General features: G+C 40.6%; 1 protein-coding gene across 3 annotated transcripts in view; it reads left to right on the top strand.

Annotated features, from left to right (window-relative positions):
• The window catches only part of SLF1 (SMC5-SMC6 complex localization factor 1), a 205245-nt gene that overhangs the window by 83822 nt on the left and 101716 nt on the right, over positions 1-19707 (top strand). For all 3 annotated transcript variants that reach the window (XM_033918723.1, XM_033918643.1, XM_033918557.1), the window contains one exon: positions 6157-6323. In XM_033918723.1, coding sequence (XP_033774614.1) covers positions 6157-6323 — 167 coding nt within the window. The remainder of the gene's footprint in view (positions 1-6156; positions 6324-19707) is intronic.

The following is a 19707-nucleotide window of genomic DNA, read 5'->3' as shown; positions in this document are numbered from 1 at the left end:
TCCCACACACCTCCTGACACGACTCCCGCTGTCTTTCTTTCTGTCTGTCTCTGTCCCTGGCCCCCTATGTCTTTCTGTGTATCTCCCTGACCCTGTGTCTTTCTTCATTTCTTTCTATCTCCCTTCCTCCCTCTGTCTGTCAGTCCAAAGCAGCATTCCCTCCCCCTCTATTTCCCTCCCCCACACCAGTTCCCTACAGCAGCATTAGCATTTCCTCTACCCCCCTTTCCCTTCCCGCGGTACAGGCTACGAACCTGGCAATTCCAGCGTGTGCAGCAGTCTTCACATGCTGCTTTGGGTCCTTCTACTGGCCTGATTTACTCTGGCACGTCACTGATGACATCATCAGAGATGCGGCAGAGCAAATCATGGCAGTAGAAGGGCCCGAAGCATCGTGTGAAGACTGCTGCACACGCTGCTTGAATCGCCAAGGTAATCGGATCCGCGAGAAGGGAAGGGGGGACGGCAAAGGACTCTGGTCCCGATCCGGGGCGGAAAGTTGCTGGGCTCCTCGGTGGGGACGCTGAGCGGCCGCGATCCCTCTCCTCCGAGACACCCCTGCCCCCCCCCCCCGCTGGAGGAACGGAGATCGGCGGCTGGCTGCGGTCCCGGCTTGTGGAGGCATCGGCGGCTGGTGACGTAAGCGCGCATGCGCACTCCTACCTAAGGTGCCCTTCATCTCACGGAAAACAGACGCACGCAGACGGGAGTGCACATGCGTGGCCTAGCATTTTATTATATTAGATTACGCGTTAATAAATGAACCCTTAATTTCCCTTTGAGCAAATAGAAAAATAAAATAAACGCACACATCCAAAACCCAAATTCAAAATACCCCCATTTCCCTCACCAAACATTACATTACATTTCATTAGTGATTTCTATTCCACCATTACCTTGCGGTTCAAGGCGGATTACATAAGCTTTATCAGGAGGTTATAAGAATTGTAACTTTACATAAGAATTGTCATAGGAATTACATAAGAATTGTCGGGAACTTGAGGTGATACATGTTGGGTAATTAGAAACATTTTAGATTTGAAAGGGGTAGATGGTGTGGTAGGTGAAGATTGGGAAGGAATTGGTCGTGTTAAATAGGTTTTATGTATTTTTGAAGAGTAGGGTTTTAGTTTCTTTTTTGAAGGTTTTGTAGTCCCATCCCAACATATAACTCAAAAGCTTGTATGCAGACATGTAGACTACTGTTCTCCCCCAAGCACCCTAAATTCATCCCTAAATTAACCCATTATGTATCATTTAAAATGAATAATTTAAGTTCAATTTCCAGAAAATTTTATCATATAATAAAATTTAAAAGCAAGTTATATTATTAACAGAAAACATGGAAGTCCCGCCCCTCTTCCAAGAAACTCATTTCCACTGGCTCTTGAAAAAACCCACTGTGACTTCCACAACAGCACTATCAACGAAAAATAGAAAAACATTAAATAAAAAATTTAAACCTCATTCCTCTTGTTTGTAAATTATTTTGATCACCTTCCTTAAGATAACTGATTAATAAAAAAATATATGTAAAGTCTGTAGACTTAATCCAATGAGTCTTAGTGCTCCCTTAAGACATATGGTCCAGATGCTGATTAATGAACTCCTGGAGTGTAACTGGGCTCTCATAGTGAGTAGTTTTATTGTTGAATGTAATTTTCATGATCGCTGAGTACAGCAGACTGTACTTAACTCCCAACTGCCTTAATTGAGGTCTGAGAAGCAAGAACTGTTTTCTTCGGCTTGCAGTTGCCTTGGCAAAGTCAGGTAGAATATGAATTTTATTGTCTTGCCATTTTAAGGAGTTAGATTGTTTAGCCTTAGATAAAATATCCAGTGCCTGTCTAAAACGAAGTGACTTGCATATTATGGGCTTGGAACCGTTATGCCTGTTAGAAGCTTGCGATGGTATTCTGTGTGCTCTCTCTATTTCAAGTGGAAATTGCAGGTTAGGAGAGAGCAACTTCGGCAACATTTCTTCTACAAAAGAAATAATGTTTGTACCTTCGATCCCTTCAGGAAGCCCTAATATCCTGATATTACTCTTTCTACTTCTATTATTAGCTTCCTCCAACTCCCTTGTGATATGAGCCACATATTTATAATCCGATTGAAATTTATTCAAATGACCTTCCGTTTCAGTTACCCAGTGTTCCAACTGATCTGTCTTAAGCTCACACATTTTCATCTGTTTTGACAGAGTATGTATTTCTTCCTGTACATTATCCAACTTAGCTGTTTTATCCTGCAGCAAACCTCTAATCGATTTTAGTTCCTCCATCAGCTGTTCTGAAGTGTCCTTCTGGAGGGGCACTTTAGACGGAGTTGGTGGATCTGGCTTTTGCCGTTTTGCTGTACTCCCAGCAACAAACGCTGCTTCCAACCTGGTCTGACTTCCAGTTGCCATATTTGCTGTAGGTGATATTATCAAAGAAATTATTCACTTTTAAAGTGAAAATTAGTGCTGATAAATTAGCAGAATGGTGCAGTTGACAGAGGAGCTACAGAATCACCCGGACATCTTTTCTGCAGGCAAGCCACATTCCCTATAAAACAGTTGTATTAACAAACTTCCTGGCTATAAGGGTTAAAAAGGAGACGTATAAATATTTACACCACTAGGAGGCAAAGACCCATTATTAAGGTGGCCCTATGTTCAGTGGAACTAAAAGAAGCCCCAAACAGTGAAGCAGTCGCCAAAAGAGTAATTCTAGACAGAATGCATTTATCCATAGGGCCTTTCACAAAACTAAATGGAATAATGGACTTAGATTTCACCTTTCATTTACCCGTATGTTCAAAGTGCAAACTCGCAGCAGATCAAAAATATTCCAACAGTACTCCAAGAGGCTCCCAAACAGTACGGTCTGCCACTTTGGCCATGCACATACAACAGCAAGCCATAGCAAAGATGGATTTTTGTGTGCCTTATATAAGGCCCCTGATGTCAGCAAAAGTGTTTTCTGCACTGCCTGTTGGTAGCTGACCTTGCGCAATTGTTGGCTGACCCCTAGGATTACTAATCTGCACTCCTCTACCAGTAACTGTATGAAGAGTATTTTCAGGACAAGGGTGCTGGAACACATGAACTGCATCAAGAGGAAAATCAAAGTCAAATGTCTGGTAAAACATTTCATATGATGATGGATAATCTTTTGAGGATTTTGGGGTAGCATTTGTACAGTGACCAGTTCATGGAACAGATGAGAATAGCAGAGAAATGGTAGAAAGAGGAAAACTATTCTTTTTGAATTTTTCCCTGTGCAAAAGAGAGGTTGAAGTCTGGAAATGGATGCAAATCTCCTGACCTAGTTTGTCATTAGAAAGTACCTAGTGTAGAAATCATAATATCTCTCCTGCAGAGGATCAGGTTTTATGACATTTGAACTCTAGCAGAAAAGAAACTTCCTCTCATTTGCTGTGAGTGGATCCCATGCAAAGGTCATTCTGTTGACTGAAGTGGTGACTGTTGAATTATACTTTGAACCCAAGTAGAGAATGACACAGGGACAAATTTGTCCCCATCCCCACAGGATCTTTCTCCATCCCCGTCCCCTGAGTTCTGTCCCTATCCATGCCCCACCCTGCAATCTCTGTCCTCATCTACACAAGCCAAGTTTGTCAATGAAAGCTGGTTGGTTAGAGTTTTTTGTTTTGAAGGTTAGAAGGAGTATTTTATAGGTGAGACAATGAGTAATGTGTAACCTGTGTGCTTTACAAAGAAGGGGAGTGACATGATCATATTTATTTTTTGCATGGTAAATTAATTTAACAGCTGTATTTAGCAGTAGTTGTAAACGATGGATTTCTTTCTAGGTTATTACGGTAATCTATGTTTGAAATTACAAGGGAATGAATCAATGTTGATGGGGGGAGGTGGGGTCGAGAAGGTAAGTGATGGAACAAATGAACCTTAGCTTGTGAAAACATTTCTGTGTGTGTGCTAATTTGTTGATGGAAGCTGAGTTACTTATCAAGAATTATTCCGAGGAGTTTGATTTTGGTATCAATTTGAATTGGAGAGGAGTCAATACAGATGGGTAGGCATATACATTCCTCTGTAGAATTTGCGAAAAGAACACCGGTTGTTTTAGAGACTTCAGTAAGAGTTTGTTAAGCTGGAGTTTTTAATTAATTTATATTATTTCGTCAGGTGATGTCGCCGGCATACATGAACACAGTGAATCCTATAAATTCTGTTAAAGTAAGTAAAGGGGTAAAGAAGATGTTAAAGAGTAGGGGTGAGAGGATTGAACCCTGAGGGATTCCATAGCTTTGATAAATGGTAGATGATGTGGAGTCATTAAAGCTGATGGAGAAACTTGTAGTTTCGGTTTTGGAAATAAGAGGGAAACCACTGCAGAACTGTTCCGGAAATGCCAATAGATTCTAGTATTTTAAGAAATAGAGTATGATCAATGGTGTCAAAGGCAGATGTAAGATCTAAGGATATCAGAATGGAAGATTTGCGATGATCTTTGAAGTAGAGAATAGAAGTTGTCAGACCTATGAGAGTTCGGTAGAGTGATTTTTTTGAAATCCAGTTTGGTATGGGTGGAAAGCATTGGTTTTTTCAGCAAAATTGGATAGCTGATTAAAAACCAGTTTTTCGACGAGTTTAACTAGAAAAGGTAGGTTTGCGATAGGTCAATAGTTGGTGATCTGGTCTTTGGGTATGTTTGTTTAAGGTTTGGAAAAACAAGGGCGGATTTCCATGATGTAGGCATAAAGCCTGTAGAGAGGATTTTATTAATCATGTTGTGTAGAAATGGGCCAAGATTGTGAAATGTTTTTGAGTAAGATAGGTATGCTTTCAAGAGTTATTTGGCAAATTTAAACTCTGTATTGATTTCATCTAGTGTAGGCAAATGGAAATCAGTAAGAGAGCTGAATGAAAGAGTGTATTCAAGAGGTAGGAGAAATTGGTGTCTCAGAATTGGAGGGACTAATAAATTTAGTGTGTACAGTTTTGATTTTTTGGTCAAAATGGTTGGCATGGTCTTGCGTGTAGGTCGATTTGCATTAGAGCTTGGTCTTCTGGTGTATGGAGAGAGTGAATGGAGTAGAGTGCTGAGGAGTTCCGAGTATTTGCTATATGCTTTGTGTATAATTTTTCCTTAACTGCCTTTAGAGAATTTTTGTAAAATGTAGCTTGATCTTTATATTTGCGTAGCATGGATTAAGAGCGCTTATGTCTCCACAATCGTTAAAGGAGCGTAACTGAAGCCGGAGACGAAAGAGTTCATGATTATGCAATGGCTTCTTTTTAGTAGAGTAGGTTTTAGTGTGAGAGTAAACAGGGGCCAATGAGTCTATCATTTGTTGTGTTTTGGAGGACCAAGTTTCAGATTATTGTTCTAGAGCAAGATTGGAGAATTCTTCTAAGTGAAGTTCCAGCTTATTATTGATAGCCTAGAGGTACCTCTGTCATCCTCTGTATTGTTAGACAGATAAACATCTCCAAAGCAGTACTGCTAAGGGTTCTACCAGTGTACAAATTTCTATTTAGAAACAACCACCATGACCTATCATTCACATTTTCAGAGAAGGGGGTTCAGCCTGTGTAGTCTTTGTATGCTGTAACAAAGCAGTAGCCTTCTTTTTAGCCTCTTTTTTTTTTTTTTTTTCCCTCCAGTCACAACCCTTCCAGAATATATAGATAGATAGATTTAGATATATATTTTGTTCTTTTGTGGGGTTTTGGGTTCTTCCAGTCTTGGCATCACCATGGATTCCTAGGTTCTGAATATAATGCAGAAGGATTGTCACCTGAGGTTTTCTACTCCAGGTACTTTCTAATGACAAATATTTCAGGAGGGTTGCACCCAGTTCTCAACCTCGGAGATCTCAGCCCTTTTTGGCCCAAGGTAAAATTCAAAATGATCACCTTTCTTTCAATTCTACTAGATCTTCATTGGCTTCTAGTAGTTTGGTGAATAACATTTAAGATTGTTGTGCTAAATTATTGAACTAGAATCATGAGTTTATGCCTCTATAGTACATACGGGCAATGCTTTTTAGATTAGATGCAAAGACAAAGATTAGCTTTGGTTGATATTCAGTTTTCATTCCATAAAATGGATCTGACTCTGAGTGCTTTTATTAGCTGAATTCAGTCTTTGCCCATGTTTGTCTCTCTTTTTTCTACAATAGGGTAATCTGAGCATAAATTTGCTAAGCCAAATATTTGATATTTTCTATACTTTACTACACCTTCACCCTCCCTGGAAGTCTCAATCCATGCTGAGGTATTATTTGGACCTTCTTCAGTGTCCTGTGTGTGCAAGAGGAACTTGGTCTCTGGTTGAAACGCTTGTGAGGTAAAAATAGGGTATACTTTTTTTTTCAAAGTACCGAAGAAACAGAACTGTTAAGCAAACAGTGAAATTCTTTTTTGCATGATCTGGAGGAACATAATTGTCAACTTTTTCATTAAACATTAAACAAATGAAACTTAATTGTTTGTCAATGGCTTCTCAGCCTTGCCTATCTCTATCACAGGTTTCAGATATCATGTGTACTGGTAAGTTCACAAAAATTCTAGGTTTACAGTATATATAAATAAAGATCTAAAAATATTTTTTGCTTGTTTTATTTTGGGTACAATATTTTTAAATTGTGTATACTCAAGTAACACAATGTAATTAGTCGTTGAATATTTTAAGCTACAGTACTTGGCTGCAGAATTTCCAGAATTGTTGTAATAATGCATCTGAAGGTACTGTTAACACCTATGTAGATGGATGTTCTGTCTTCTCTTTTAAAGACAATCCATCCCTCTTTTTCCTCTCCTCAGGACTCCTGCATCTTAGTCACTTTAATATTGTTTTTCACATATAAAGCCACTCCTCACCTTTTTAACCATCTCTTTCCTAATATAGAGTATATAGCCCTATCTGTTTGCATCCTATGAATGGGAGTCATTGAATTATGTGTCTGTGATAGAAACAATCTCTGATCAGGCATTGCAAATCATGAACTTTTTGTTACTTTTTGTCTCACGTCCTCTGTTTATCCTTCTGCCTAGGCTTCCCATCTACTGTACTTTCTTGTTCATTGGTAACTGTCTTGTTGGTTTTGGTGGAGGTGACTTCTGGACTACATCTGCTTTCATTTAGCACCCCCTAAAAATATAGCCTAAAAATATATTGCCTATATTTCTCTCTAAGGATCCTTTTTCCTGTGTTAGAAATATGTAGCCCATTGTAATACAGACTTTTATTTTTCCATATATTGCCCCACCCTCCTGTGTACTTAAAATCTTTTTGGCACCATGTTTTGAGCCACCAATTGAAGTTTTCTGTATTTTGTAGTTTTTCCTCCCCCTTTCCATAGGTAAGAATTATTTCAGAAAAAGCTACAGTCCTTACCAAGGACCTCAACCTTTCCCCCAGCTTCTGGAAAGCTCCCTGTACTACATGTACACTATCAATGGCCAGGTCATTTGTTCCTATATGTATTACAACATTAACCTTAGAATCTTTAGGGCTCCTTTTACAAAGCTGCGATAGCATTTTTAGCACATGCAGCATTTTAGCGCGCGCTAAACCTGCGCTATACAGCTAGAATTAACACCAGCTCAATGCTGGCATTAGCATCTAGCACGCGCAGCAATTTAGTGTGCGCTAAAACCGCTAGCGCAGCTTTGTAAAAGGAGCCCTTAGTCTTTTCTTTTAATTGCTTTAGTAATCGGGTTGTATTTCTTCTGGAAGGCCTACTACTTTGTTGGGGCTCACAAAGTCTACTTCGATTGTAATGTCTGAAATAATGAAATCCCTTACCAGCAAGACCTTATGATCTTAATCACAATTACAAATTATAATCAAAATGATCCCTAAAAAAATTAAACTGTAAAAAGTAATGAAAAGATAAGAAATTATAAAATGTAAACTGAAAAATTACAAATTTGAGTCTAAAACAGCATGCAGAATAACTAAGTCTACCTCATTTGATAAAGTACTTTTTGCTATTAGATATTCATTGTCACTACACCTACTCTTTGGAATTTGCTTTCACTTACATCCTATGTTAAATTTAAGACTATTAAATTTTTCTTTTCTTTTCCTTAATGGCCTTTGACCTATAAGCAGTGATTTCATGTTGTACAAGTTTGAAGTTGTGATTTTGGATTATACATCATCAGGACTATAACTTTTATTTTTCTTTCTTTTTGTTTTAATTTCCTTTTCTTTCTCTTCGTCATATTTTTAATTCTGTTTAGCAAAATAAGTAGTATATCAAATAAACAAGAAACTTAAAAAAGGAGATAGAGCAGACTCTCAGGAGCACATGGTTCAGAGTGAGGTATCTTTTGAAGGGTACTGGTATAAGATCCTTTATCCAAAATGTTGTGAACCAAAAAACTGAATTTTTTTTTAACATTGCTAATTTATACAAAAAAGCTTACTTTTAGCATTAAAAGTAAAACTTGGCCCCAAAGTCACTTTAAAGACTTCTCTCTATGCTGATAGTAGTTCAGTTTTTTCATCTTACCCCTCACACTGGTATACTTCTGAGGAGTTACGGTGGCTGCTACAATTCATAGAATTCATTGCCTGCCATGGCCCTGCATGCTTCTCTGTCACATCCAGCCAGGAAGGAAAGAGGAAGTGATATCAACAAGGCAGGAGGCATTGGAAAGAAGGCTGCAGCGGGCGATGAAGTTGTATCACTATGGCCACTGGTGACGCAACATTCCAAAAACCAAAAAATTCTAAAATAAAATGTCTCTGGTCCAGAGCATTTTGAATAAAGGATTGTGCACCTGTACTATCAAACAGTAAAGATGGGGCATACCAATAGAGAGGTTGCAACAAAGGCAAAGGTAGGCCATGTGCCTTTAAGATTAGAGAATATAGAGTAAAAAATAGCACTTTATCCCTGTGAACTGCTAAGCAAGTTGTAGGTAGAAACAAAAAAGTTTTGAAACATAGGTATACATATGCTAGATACCTAAAAATAAGATTGGAGAGTTTTTAGAGCCAGGGGTGTCCAACCCGCGGCCCATGGGCCGCATGCGACCCCATGAAGTATTTTGTGCAACCCAGCTCGTACTCGAGAGAGATGCGGTGTTTTCCTCTGCCGTCCCGGGTGTTTACCATCTTACCTGCTCCCTCCTGCCTGCTGCAGCGTTCGCTCAATGCCGCGAGCAGCGGATCATATGTGCCTCTTGCAGCTGACCCATAAGTGTTCCCTCTGACATCGCAACGTCAGAGGGAGCACTTCCAGATCAGCCTCAGGAGGCGCGTGGAAACCACTGTCCACGGCTTTGAGCAAACACTGCAGCAAGATGGAGGAGGGAGCAGGCAAGACGGTAAACACCCGCGGCACAGAAGGGAGGGAGAAGGGTGTGTTGGGACTTGAGAGGGAGGCGCTGCCTGTGGCTTTCAGCAAAAAATGACTAGCAGTGAGGAGGGAGCCGGCATGAAGGTAACACCCAGGGTACAGAAGGGAGGGAGGGAGAAGGGCATGAGACTTGAGAGGACTTGAGAGGGAGGGAACACAAACTTAGGAAAAATGATGGAAGCAAGGAAGGAGGGGCATGAACTTAGGACACAGAATGAAGAGAAAGATAGAGGGAAGCATGAGCCATAAGATAGAATAATAGGAGGAATTGAAGGAAAGAGATGCAGAGGTGAGGGAGATAATAGAAAGGGAGAATTGGGTGTCTGAGAGAGGGAAAGAGATGGTGCAATTGGGGAGATAAAGAAAGAGGAGAACTGTTGGGCAGAGAGAGGAGGGACGGAGACAGAGAGAGAATTATTGGACATGGTGGTGGGAGAGGAGTAAGATGGAGATGCATGGGCGCAGAGAGAAGAAGGAGCGCATGCTGGGCAAAGGAAGCCTCCTGGACTTTTTTTTTGGGGGGGAGGGTATTAAAAGAAGTGCCAGATAGGGCATGAGGGGAGAGCTTATGGGACCAGAAACAGAGGACAGAGAGAGAGGGATGGTGGGCAATGCTCTGAAGGGAGAGAAGTTGTACCTGGGTAGGTCTGGAGGAAGAGAGAAAGAGATACTTGAAGGGAGAACTGTTGGGAAGAGAAAGAAAGAAATGCTAGACCTGGGGAAGGGAGGCAGGCAGGCAGGTGGAGAGATGTGATGGGGCAGTTGGGAAGAGAAAATGAGAGAAGTTGGATCTAGGGATGGGAGAGAGGGAAAATGTTAGGCCTGTGGATGGAAGGCAGAGATGCAGCATCTCTCTTTTTTTTTCTCCATTTCATTGTTCAGCATCAAGGGGGAGAGAAGAAGAAAAACAGAAAAGAGAGGGAGCAAAATGTTGGACCATAGAGATAGAGGAGGAGAGATGGAACCATGGGAGGGCAGGAGGGAAGAGAGCTGGGATAAGATGATGCTAGGGGATGGAAAGAAAGGGACAGGGAATTATAGCCTGACCAGTGGAGAGAGGGTGGAGGATTCTGAAAGTGGTGAGCCATGTGGATGAGGTCAAAAGGAAGGTGACAAGATGAGTGAGAGAGCAGTGAGTTCCTTGGTGGAAATGTGGTAATGGGGAGTAGATAGCAGGAAATAGGAGGCTGGGAAATGGGAGAGCTAGGGACTGAGAGAATATGGAGAATTGAGAAGTAGCTGAACATTTAAAAAGAAGAAGGGTGAGAAACAAGGCAAGATTTGAGTGGATAGAGGCAAAAAAGAAAAAGTTAAGAAAGCTGAAAGGGAAAAATCAATACTTTGGAGATAGACATAAGAAGGAAATGGAACGACAGAAGAGGAGAAAATGGACGGCAGACATTGGAAAGAGAATTAGTTGAAGATAGAGAAAAAGCAGAAAGAGAAACTGGGACCAAGATGATGGAAAAACAAAACATCCAGACAACATGGTAGAAAAAATTGTTTTATTTGAATTTATTAATTGGACTATGTTAGCTTTGGGATATGTGCATCACAATTATTTTTGTATTCAGTGACGTAGTAATATACAGCTGATTTGGGGGAGGGACTGGAGCCCAAAATTAATGGATGGGCACCAAAGTTTCTCTCTGTCTGAGTGCAATTTATTAATACTTGAGCTAATGAGGATTCCCAAGCCCTGCCAACTGAAGACATCTTCCTCCAGTCTGGCAACTCAAAATCTCCAAGCTTTGCAGCCATTGGCAATATCCTCGAGCTGCCCCTGCTTTCATGCAAGCATGAAAGCCAAAGGGGGGGGGGCAGGGAGGAGAGAAGGCAGCAGCTCTGCAATATTGCTGCCAGCTGCAGAACTTGGGAAGTTGGAGGGGGAGGTGGTGGCTGTCAGTTGGTCAGTTGGGGATCCCTACTAGCTACAGCAGGGGAGATATTCATTTTGAGGGAGCCTAAGCTCAATGTGGGAGGCCCAAAAAAGCAGTAATATTTATTCTGATTAAATGATCCTCCACATGTGCTGCGGACAGCTGATTCAGCATCCCCGCTCTGATGAGGCTCACCTCTGAAGAGACTCACCGTAGCTGTAATAGAAGTGAATGGGAGAACCAAAAGCGCGCATCCCTGTTCATCAGAATGGGGATATGGAGACCTGTGACTGCTCCCACTGTCTGCGGTATACATGGAGGATCACTCAGTCAGAATAAGTATTACTGCTTTTTTGGGTTCCTCTCCACAGTGTCCCTTTAATGAAGGTTTATTATTAGATACGTACATCTTCTATATTAGTGATTGCAAATTTGGGACCTGCTCAACCTTTTTTTGGCTCATCAGCTAATGTTAGTGTTTGTGTGGCCCCAGAAAAATATTTTTCGGCCAATGCGGCCCAGATAAGCCAAAAGGTTGGACACCCCTGGTTTAGAGTATGAGGTTCATTTTAAAAAAAGAAAGATGTCCAAAAGACGGCATAAACCAGCACTTGAATGTTTTGGCGATTGTATCCAAAGTTCAAGGGAGCATGTTGGAGGTGTGTTATGGGCAGGCTTAGGGCCTAATTAACACTTGAACATCTTTTGGCAATAATTGTACATTTTACCAAGGCATCCAGGATACCATTTAGACGTAAGAGCTAGACCTGTTTTAAAGCATCGGGCCAAAAAGGTACCAAAAGTGATCAGATGACCACTGGAGGGATTGTTATGACCCCACACACACTGCTCCCCTTCCCCCCGAGATCAAAATGAAAAGTATACACGTCTCTTTAACAGCATCACAGAAATCCTAGCAAAGCAGCAAGCAGGTATCTGGAGTAACCTGGTGGGTGGTGTAGTGAACCATAAGGAGGGGGACCAAGGGCCATATCCTACTCTAACCACTACAGTTATGGTAGAAAGTGTAAACCCACAAAAATCCTACTGTACTTCCATATAGATGATACCTTAAGGTCTATTCGGGTGGTAGGTGGGTGGGCATGATAGGTTTTGAGGGAGCTTTGGAGGTCTCGCCATACATTATAAGGGGGTTATGGTGAAATGTGTACCTGGCACCCTTTATGCCCCAGTGCTCTATTGGCGTGTGTACGTGGCCAATCCATTAACATGCTAGCCTTTTCCATGTCCCAATGGACTTGTTTTGGTTGTTTTGATTTTTGAAAATGGCCAAAAAAGTTAGACGTCCTAAGGTCCAAAACGTCTAGATAGGCGATATGCAAAAAAAAAAAGATGTCTAGCAGTTTTGAAAATGGCCATTTTTCTCCACACAATTTTTGGATGCACTTCTCAAGATGTCTAAATTGGATTTAGATGCACTATTGAAAATGGCCCTCCTCAACACTTATTGAATGTAGTAGGCATTTCAGAGACTTGATAGGGAGAAGATAACCAACAAAGTGATACTAGCGTGGAGGAGTAGCCTAATAGTGCAGTAGACTGCAATCTTGGGGAACTAGGTTCAATTCACACTGCAGCTCCTTGTGACCCTGGGCCAATCGCTTAATCCTCTATTGCCCATTTTCTAAGGATAGAAATCCTCCATTGTCCCCACTAGTGACAGAAAGTATCTGCATATAATGTGTACAGCCGCTGATGAAATAGCAGACCTCCACTGGTTTTTAAGATAAGTTCTTCATTTTTGCACTATGTGTTTGGGGTTTTTTTGTTTTTTTTAAAGGAGGGTTTTGAGCTGTGATGGAAGCTGAATGTATAAACAGCAGCCAAATATGTGACTTGCAGTGGCTTCTGAGATCTCTTCCTCCATTAACAAAAAATAAAGGCTCTGTATTTAAAGGCTTATTACTCACTGATTTTTCACTGTGTTTATGGGGATTGATTTTAATTATCCCCTGGATAAATGTCATCATGCCAATAAATGCTAGGGAGGTGAAGTTCCTAGATGAAATTAGTGACTAATTCATGGAGCAGCTGGTTCAGCAAAGAAGGAGAGTGTTGTATTTTGGAGGTTTGTTTTTGATTTTTTTTTAAAGATCAAGTCCTTAATGGATTGCAGGACTTGTTTCAGGAGGTAAAAATATTGAGCCCATTTGACAATAATGATCAAATCTAAGATAATCAGCATGAAAGCACTAAGAAAATCTACTATGTCAATTTTTTACTTTCATAAGGGCAGAAAAATTAGGGAAATGGTTACAAAAAACTAAAAGAAACTTCTGCAAAGGTTAGGCGTCTAAATCAGATATGGACATTGTTTAAAAACACACACATAAAAACAGGAGAAACCAACTTCTCAAAGTACAAATGCACAGACAGAAAAATGAAGGCAACCAAAATTACTGGAATGCTTTTATTCTTCAAATAATCGACTTGACACAAACGTGTTTCAGCCCTATGTCTTGCATCAAGGGGTCTACAAACACAAAAAAAGCAAAAATTGAATGCAATGAAATGAACAAATACTGAAACAAGGGCTCCTACAATGCAATAATAAAATGTAATAGGGCCTGATACCATATAAACTAAAGGGATCATAATAGGATAACAACAAATTAAAAACAAATAAAATTTATTATCCTAGGATAAGCAGGCAGCATGTTCTCGCATGTGGGAGACGTCATCCATAGAGCATGGTTCAGACAGTTCAAAAAGTATACTATCACTTTTAAAAATGTTTAAATCTCAAGACTGCCCATATCCCCTATGCATCAGTGCCTTCCTGCCTGACATTGGCTCGCAGGACCATCAGTTTTCCGCAGAGCTGAAAGCTATCTTTGCATGGAGTTCTTCCAAGTGTGCCATAAGAATATAAGCAATGCCTCCACTTGGTCAGACCTGAGGTCCATCGTGCCCAGCAGTCTGCTCACGCGGCGGCCCAACAGGTCCAGGACCTGTGCAGTAATCCTCTATCTATACCCCTGTATCCCTTTTTTTCAGCAGGAAATTGTCCAATCTTTTCTTGAACCCCAGTACCGTACTCTGCCCTATTACGCCCTCTGGATGTGCATTCCAGATATCCACCACACGTTGGGTAAAGAAAAACTTTCCAGCATTCGTTTTGAATCTGTCCCCTTTCAACTTTTCCGAATGCCCTCTTGTTCTCTTATTTTTCGAAAGTTTGAAGAATCTGTCCCTCTCTACTCTCTCTATGCCGTTCATGATCTTGTAAGTCTCTATCATATCCCCTCTAAGTCTCCTCTTCTCCAGGGAAAAGAATCCCAGTTTCTCCAGTCTCTCAGCATATGAAAGGTTTTCCATACCTTTTATCAGACGTGTCGCTCTCCTCTGAACCCTCTCGAGTAACGCCATGTCCTTCTTAAGGTATGGCGACCAATATTGGACGCAGTACTCCAGATGTGGACGCACCATCGCCCGATACAATGGCAGATTCAAGTTTCAAGTTTATTTATTATTTGATTAATTGCCTATTCCAAATTCTAAGCGATGTACAAATTGGTAAAATAAATTGTCTAAAATATACATAAAATAGACCATATAATTAACAAGGGGATAAGTCACAAAACAAACTAATTAAGATAAGACAAGAATACAATAGGACAGGTGGGATAGAAATACAATCTTAGATAGGAAAGAATCAACAATTAAAGGTAAAACACAACAGGAATCGAAGGACAAATAAATAGGTAAAATAAAAGTAGACAAAAGAGCAATTAACGAAAGAGCAAATTAACATTTCAATTAAGTATTGAACACATCTTTAAAATGAAAGCTCTTAAGTTGGCTCTTAAATTTTTCCAAATTCTTCTCCTCTCTTAAGTATAGCGGGAGTTAATTCCAGGTCTGAGGCGCCGTAACAGTAAAAATAAATTGCTTTCGAGTATTGATAATTTTGAGAGTGGGGATGACCAACAAGAGTTGGTCGTTTGATCTCAAAAATTTGGGAGAATTATAAGGTATCAATGCTTTATAAATAAAAGCTGGAGTTTTATATAATAGAGATTTAAATGTAAGTAAAGATAATTTGTATAGAATACGATGGGACACCGGAAGCCAATGCACATTTTGAAGTAAGGGAGTTACATGGTTGAACTTCTTTGCTCCCATAATTAATTAGATAGAGGCATTCTGGATTATCTGCAATCTTCTAATTTTCTTTTTGAGCCATTCCCTTGAATAATGCATTGCAGTAATCAATTTTTGAGATAATCATTGAGTGAATTAATATATTCAATGATTTTGGACATAGAAATTTTGAAATGGCCCGTATTTGGCGAAGTCTGTAAAAGGTAGCTTTAACCACATAACTAACATGGTCATGGTAGGTTAGATTTTCATCTAAAATCACACCTAAAATTCGAATCTTATTTATCTGCTTAAGAGTAACCCCTTGGATGGAAATAGGAACAGCGAGCTTATGATTGTCTTTCCAAGAGAAGAGCAAGGTATTAGTTTTATTAATATTTAAGGATAATCTATTATTATCAAGCCATAAATGAATCTGTTTTAATTTCTCATTGATAGCTGAAATTTCGGAAGAACTATTAGGGTCAAGAGGATGCAAAAGTTGTATATCATCTGCATAGGCAAATACAGAGAAGCCAATAGATTGGCAAAGAGTCATAAGAGGAGCAAGAAATATATTAAACAGAAGTGAGGACAGGATTGAGCCTTGTGGAATACCATATGTAGCTGAGAAACTAGCAGAAATAGAATCATTAAAGGAAACTCTTGAAGAGCGATTGTCCAAATAAGATTAACTTCTTTCGTTCTGGTAGTAATACCCTTCTTGATTATACTTAGCATTCTATTCGCTCTCTTTGCGGCCGCTGCGCACTGTGCCGTTGGCTTCATTGTCATGTCCACCATATTTTTGTGTTTTCTTTTGCCTTCCCGCTCTTTTTTCATAATAATCATTTTATTTTTCTTTCATTTCTCCCTCAGTTAAAAATTGTATTTTGGGTTTTTTTGTGTGGTTTGTTTTTTTGTTGTTTTTTTTTTTTTTTTTTTTTTTTCAGATTTTCAGTTTTGGGCCTTTGGGCACCTTGAAGCCTGTTTTCAGGCCAGGAGCATCAGTTGTTTTTCAGTGTAATATATACTCAATCTCCCCAAACATCTGAGTCTTCCCATTGATGGCCAAACCATTGAGTGTGTTTTAAGAGTTGCACTCTTGTGTAGCAGGACCATCTTCTATGTTTCTATATTGACCATGTAGTCCCATAGTTGGTACCTTCAGTGCCTTGGCCCTGCCCATCTACCCAAGTCCTGCTCAGGATTGACGGTTAGTCTAGAGGAGATATGTAGGCAGATTGATAGGCTTAAGAGTGATAAATCTCCGGGACCGGATGGCATCCATCCGAGGGTCATCAAGGAACTGAAAGGGACCATAGCTGAACTGCTTCAACTAATAGCCAATCTGTCAATCAAATCGGGAAAGATTCCAGAAGACTGGAAGGTAGCGAATGTTACGCCGATCTTCAAGAAAGGTTCAATGGGAGATCCGGGAAACTACAGACCGGTGAGTCTGACCTCGGTACTGAGAAAGATGGTAGAGTCGCTGATAAAGGACCGCATCATTGATCACCTTGACGGACACGGGCTGATGAGGACCAATCAGCACGGTTTTAGCAAAGGCATATCGTGTTTGTCGAACTTGTTGCACTTCTTTGAGGGAGTAAACAGACAGACAAGGGCGACCCGGTTGACATTGTATATCTGGACTTTCAGAAGGCGTTTGACAAGGTTCCACATGAACGACTACTTCAGAAAATTGTGAGCCATGGAATCGAGGGTGAAATACTCACGTGGATTAAAAACTGGCTGGAGCATAGGAAATGGAGAGTGGGGGTAAACGGACAATACTCGGACTGGAAGAGCGTCACCAGTGGGGTGCCCCAGGGCTCGGTGCTTGGACACATGCTCTTCAACATCTTTATAAACGATCTGGACATTGGTACGATGAGTGAGGTAATTAAATTTGCAGACGATATGAAGTTATTCAGAGTAGTGAAGACACGGGGGTTGCGAAGATCTGCAACGTGACATAATCAGGCTCGAGGAATGGACATCAACGTGGCAGATGAGGTTCAACGTGGATAAGTGTAAAGTGATGCATGTAGGTAACAAAAATCTCATACAAGATGTCCGGGGCGGAATTTGGAGAGACCACCCAGGAAAGAGACTTGGGAGTTATGATCGACAAGTCGATGAAGCCGTCCACACAATGTGTGGCGGCAGCAAAAAGGGCAAACAGAATGCTAGGAATGATACAGAAGGGGATCACGAACAGATCAGAGAAGGTTATCGTGCCGCTGTACTGGGCCATGGTGCGCCCTCACCTGGAGTACTGCGTCCAGCACTGGTCGCCGTACATGAAAAAGGACACGGTACTACTTGATAGGGTCCAGAGAAGAGCGACTAGGATGGTTAAGGGGCTGGAGGTGTTGCCGTAGAGCGAAAGATTAGAGAAACTGAGCCTCTTCTCCCTTGAACAGAGATTGAGAGGGGACATGATTGAAACATTCAAGGTACTGAAGGGAATAGACTTAGTAGATAAGGGCAGGTTGTTTACCCTCACTAAGGTAGGGAGAACGAGAGGGCACTCTCTAAAATTGAAAGGGGATAGAATCCGTACGAACATAAGGAAGTTCTTCTTCACCCAGAGAATGGTAGAAAACTGGAACTCTCTTCCGGAGTCTGTCATAGGGGGAAACACCCTGCAGGGATTCAAGACAAAGTTAGACAAGTTCCTGCTGAACCAAAACATACACAGGTAGGGCTAGTCTCAGGGCGCTGGGTCTTTGACCAGAGGGCAGCCGCGTGAGTGGACTGCTGGGCATGATGGACCACTGGTCTGACCCAGCAGCGGCAATTCTTATGTTCTTAATGCCATCCTCAAAAACTGGGAATTGCCTCTTAGTACCTGTGGTTCCACGCAAAATGGATTCTCTTTATAGAATTCAGTCTTGCCCAGGCTTTAACAAGCCACAACTACAACACCAATTTCTTCTGGTTGAGTCTGCTTTAAAGAAGACAAATAGTTCCAGAACATATGCCAGTACACCACCAGGCAGAGCAGGAAAAACTCTGGATACATTCGGATGCAGGGTCTTCCAGAGCACAATGTTAACAAGTAGGGCTCTCAGCTATAACTTTTATATGACATTCTGTATGAAACAACTCATAAAAATTGTCTGCTTATGAACAGTGTATCCCGGAGGATCATTTGCCTGATTTTCAACATGTTTATGTTTGTTTATTAAGAACTTTATATACTGCATAACAGCCTAAAAGGATCTAAGCGGTTTACAATACACAATTCATATTCATCAAGAAAAGAACAACATTAAAAATAGAAAAGAAAAGATTAAGAACAAAAGTTTAAAAAAATTTTTTTTAACAAAATATCATTGCAAATATCTCAATAGTAACATTTCTAATAGTAAAACAATAAAACACAGATCACAGGCCCAAACTCTGTTCTAAGTTGAGAAAGCCAATTGGAAAAAATGTGCTTTTAAATGTCTTTTAAAATTTATATATGATTCTTCTTTTCTCAATGATTTACTAGAGACCAGAAAGTAATGACCCATTCCATCTTCAATGCCTTTTGATGTAACATCCAGAACATCTGCTGTATCCATGATCATGTGGCGCCAAGCTTGGCTTAGGGTATTAGATCTGGATGCCAATGTACAGGAAAGGCTGGCTAATATTCTTTGTTTATGGGATGAGCTATTCGATGACAAAACTGAAGAAGCTACTCAAAGAATTAAGAAACATAAAGATTCCATGTCCACTCAATCTCCTATGAGAACCTCTAAATCTCAGTCAACTGTACATTATTATACTCCCAGAAGGGCCTCCCTATTATTCTAAGCACAGATATAATCCACACCCACCTCATTCAGGGCTCTACCTCAAAGATGACAAAACAGCAACAGTGTTCTCAATAGTCACAACCACAGTCTCAACAAAAGACGCATCAATTTTTATGACTCCATCACAGAGAGCTTAACCAATATTCATCAACCTTAATCTCTTCCCTTCGGAAGCTGTCTAATCCATTACTATCAACAGTGGCCCTCATCACTTCCAACAACTTTGTATTTCAAATAATCAGTTTTATACTCTGTCTTCAAAGAAGGCCTCCAGATAGTTCTCCAAGAGAGTCCAATTTCATCTTCCACCAGAAAACTCTCCTTTTGCATAAGCTCTTGGCTCTCCTCCAACTAAACGCTGTAGAAAAAGTTCCTACACAGAAAAGGGACAGAGGTTTCTATTACAAGTATTTCCTCTTACCGAAAAAGACCGGAGGTTTATGTCCAATCCTACACCTCCAAGTGCTCAGCAAATACTTAGTGAAGAAGTTTCACATGGTCTCTCTAGGAACCCTTCTTCCACTGTTGGGGGGGGGGGAACCAATTGACTCTGCTCTCTA

The sequence above is a fragment of the Geotrypetes seraphini genome, chromosome 1 (assembly GCF_902459505.1).
Source record: "Geotrypetes seraphini chromosome 1, aGeoSer1.1, whole genome shotgun sequence".
In the NCBI taxonomy this organism is placed as follows: Eukaryota; Metazoa; Chordata; class Amphibia; order Gymnophiona; family Dermophiidae; genus Geotrypetes; species Geotrypetes seraphini.
This window is presented reverse-complemented; position numbering and strand designations above follow the sequence as displayed.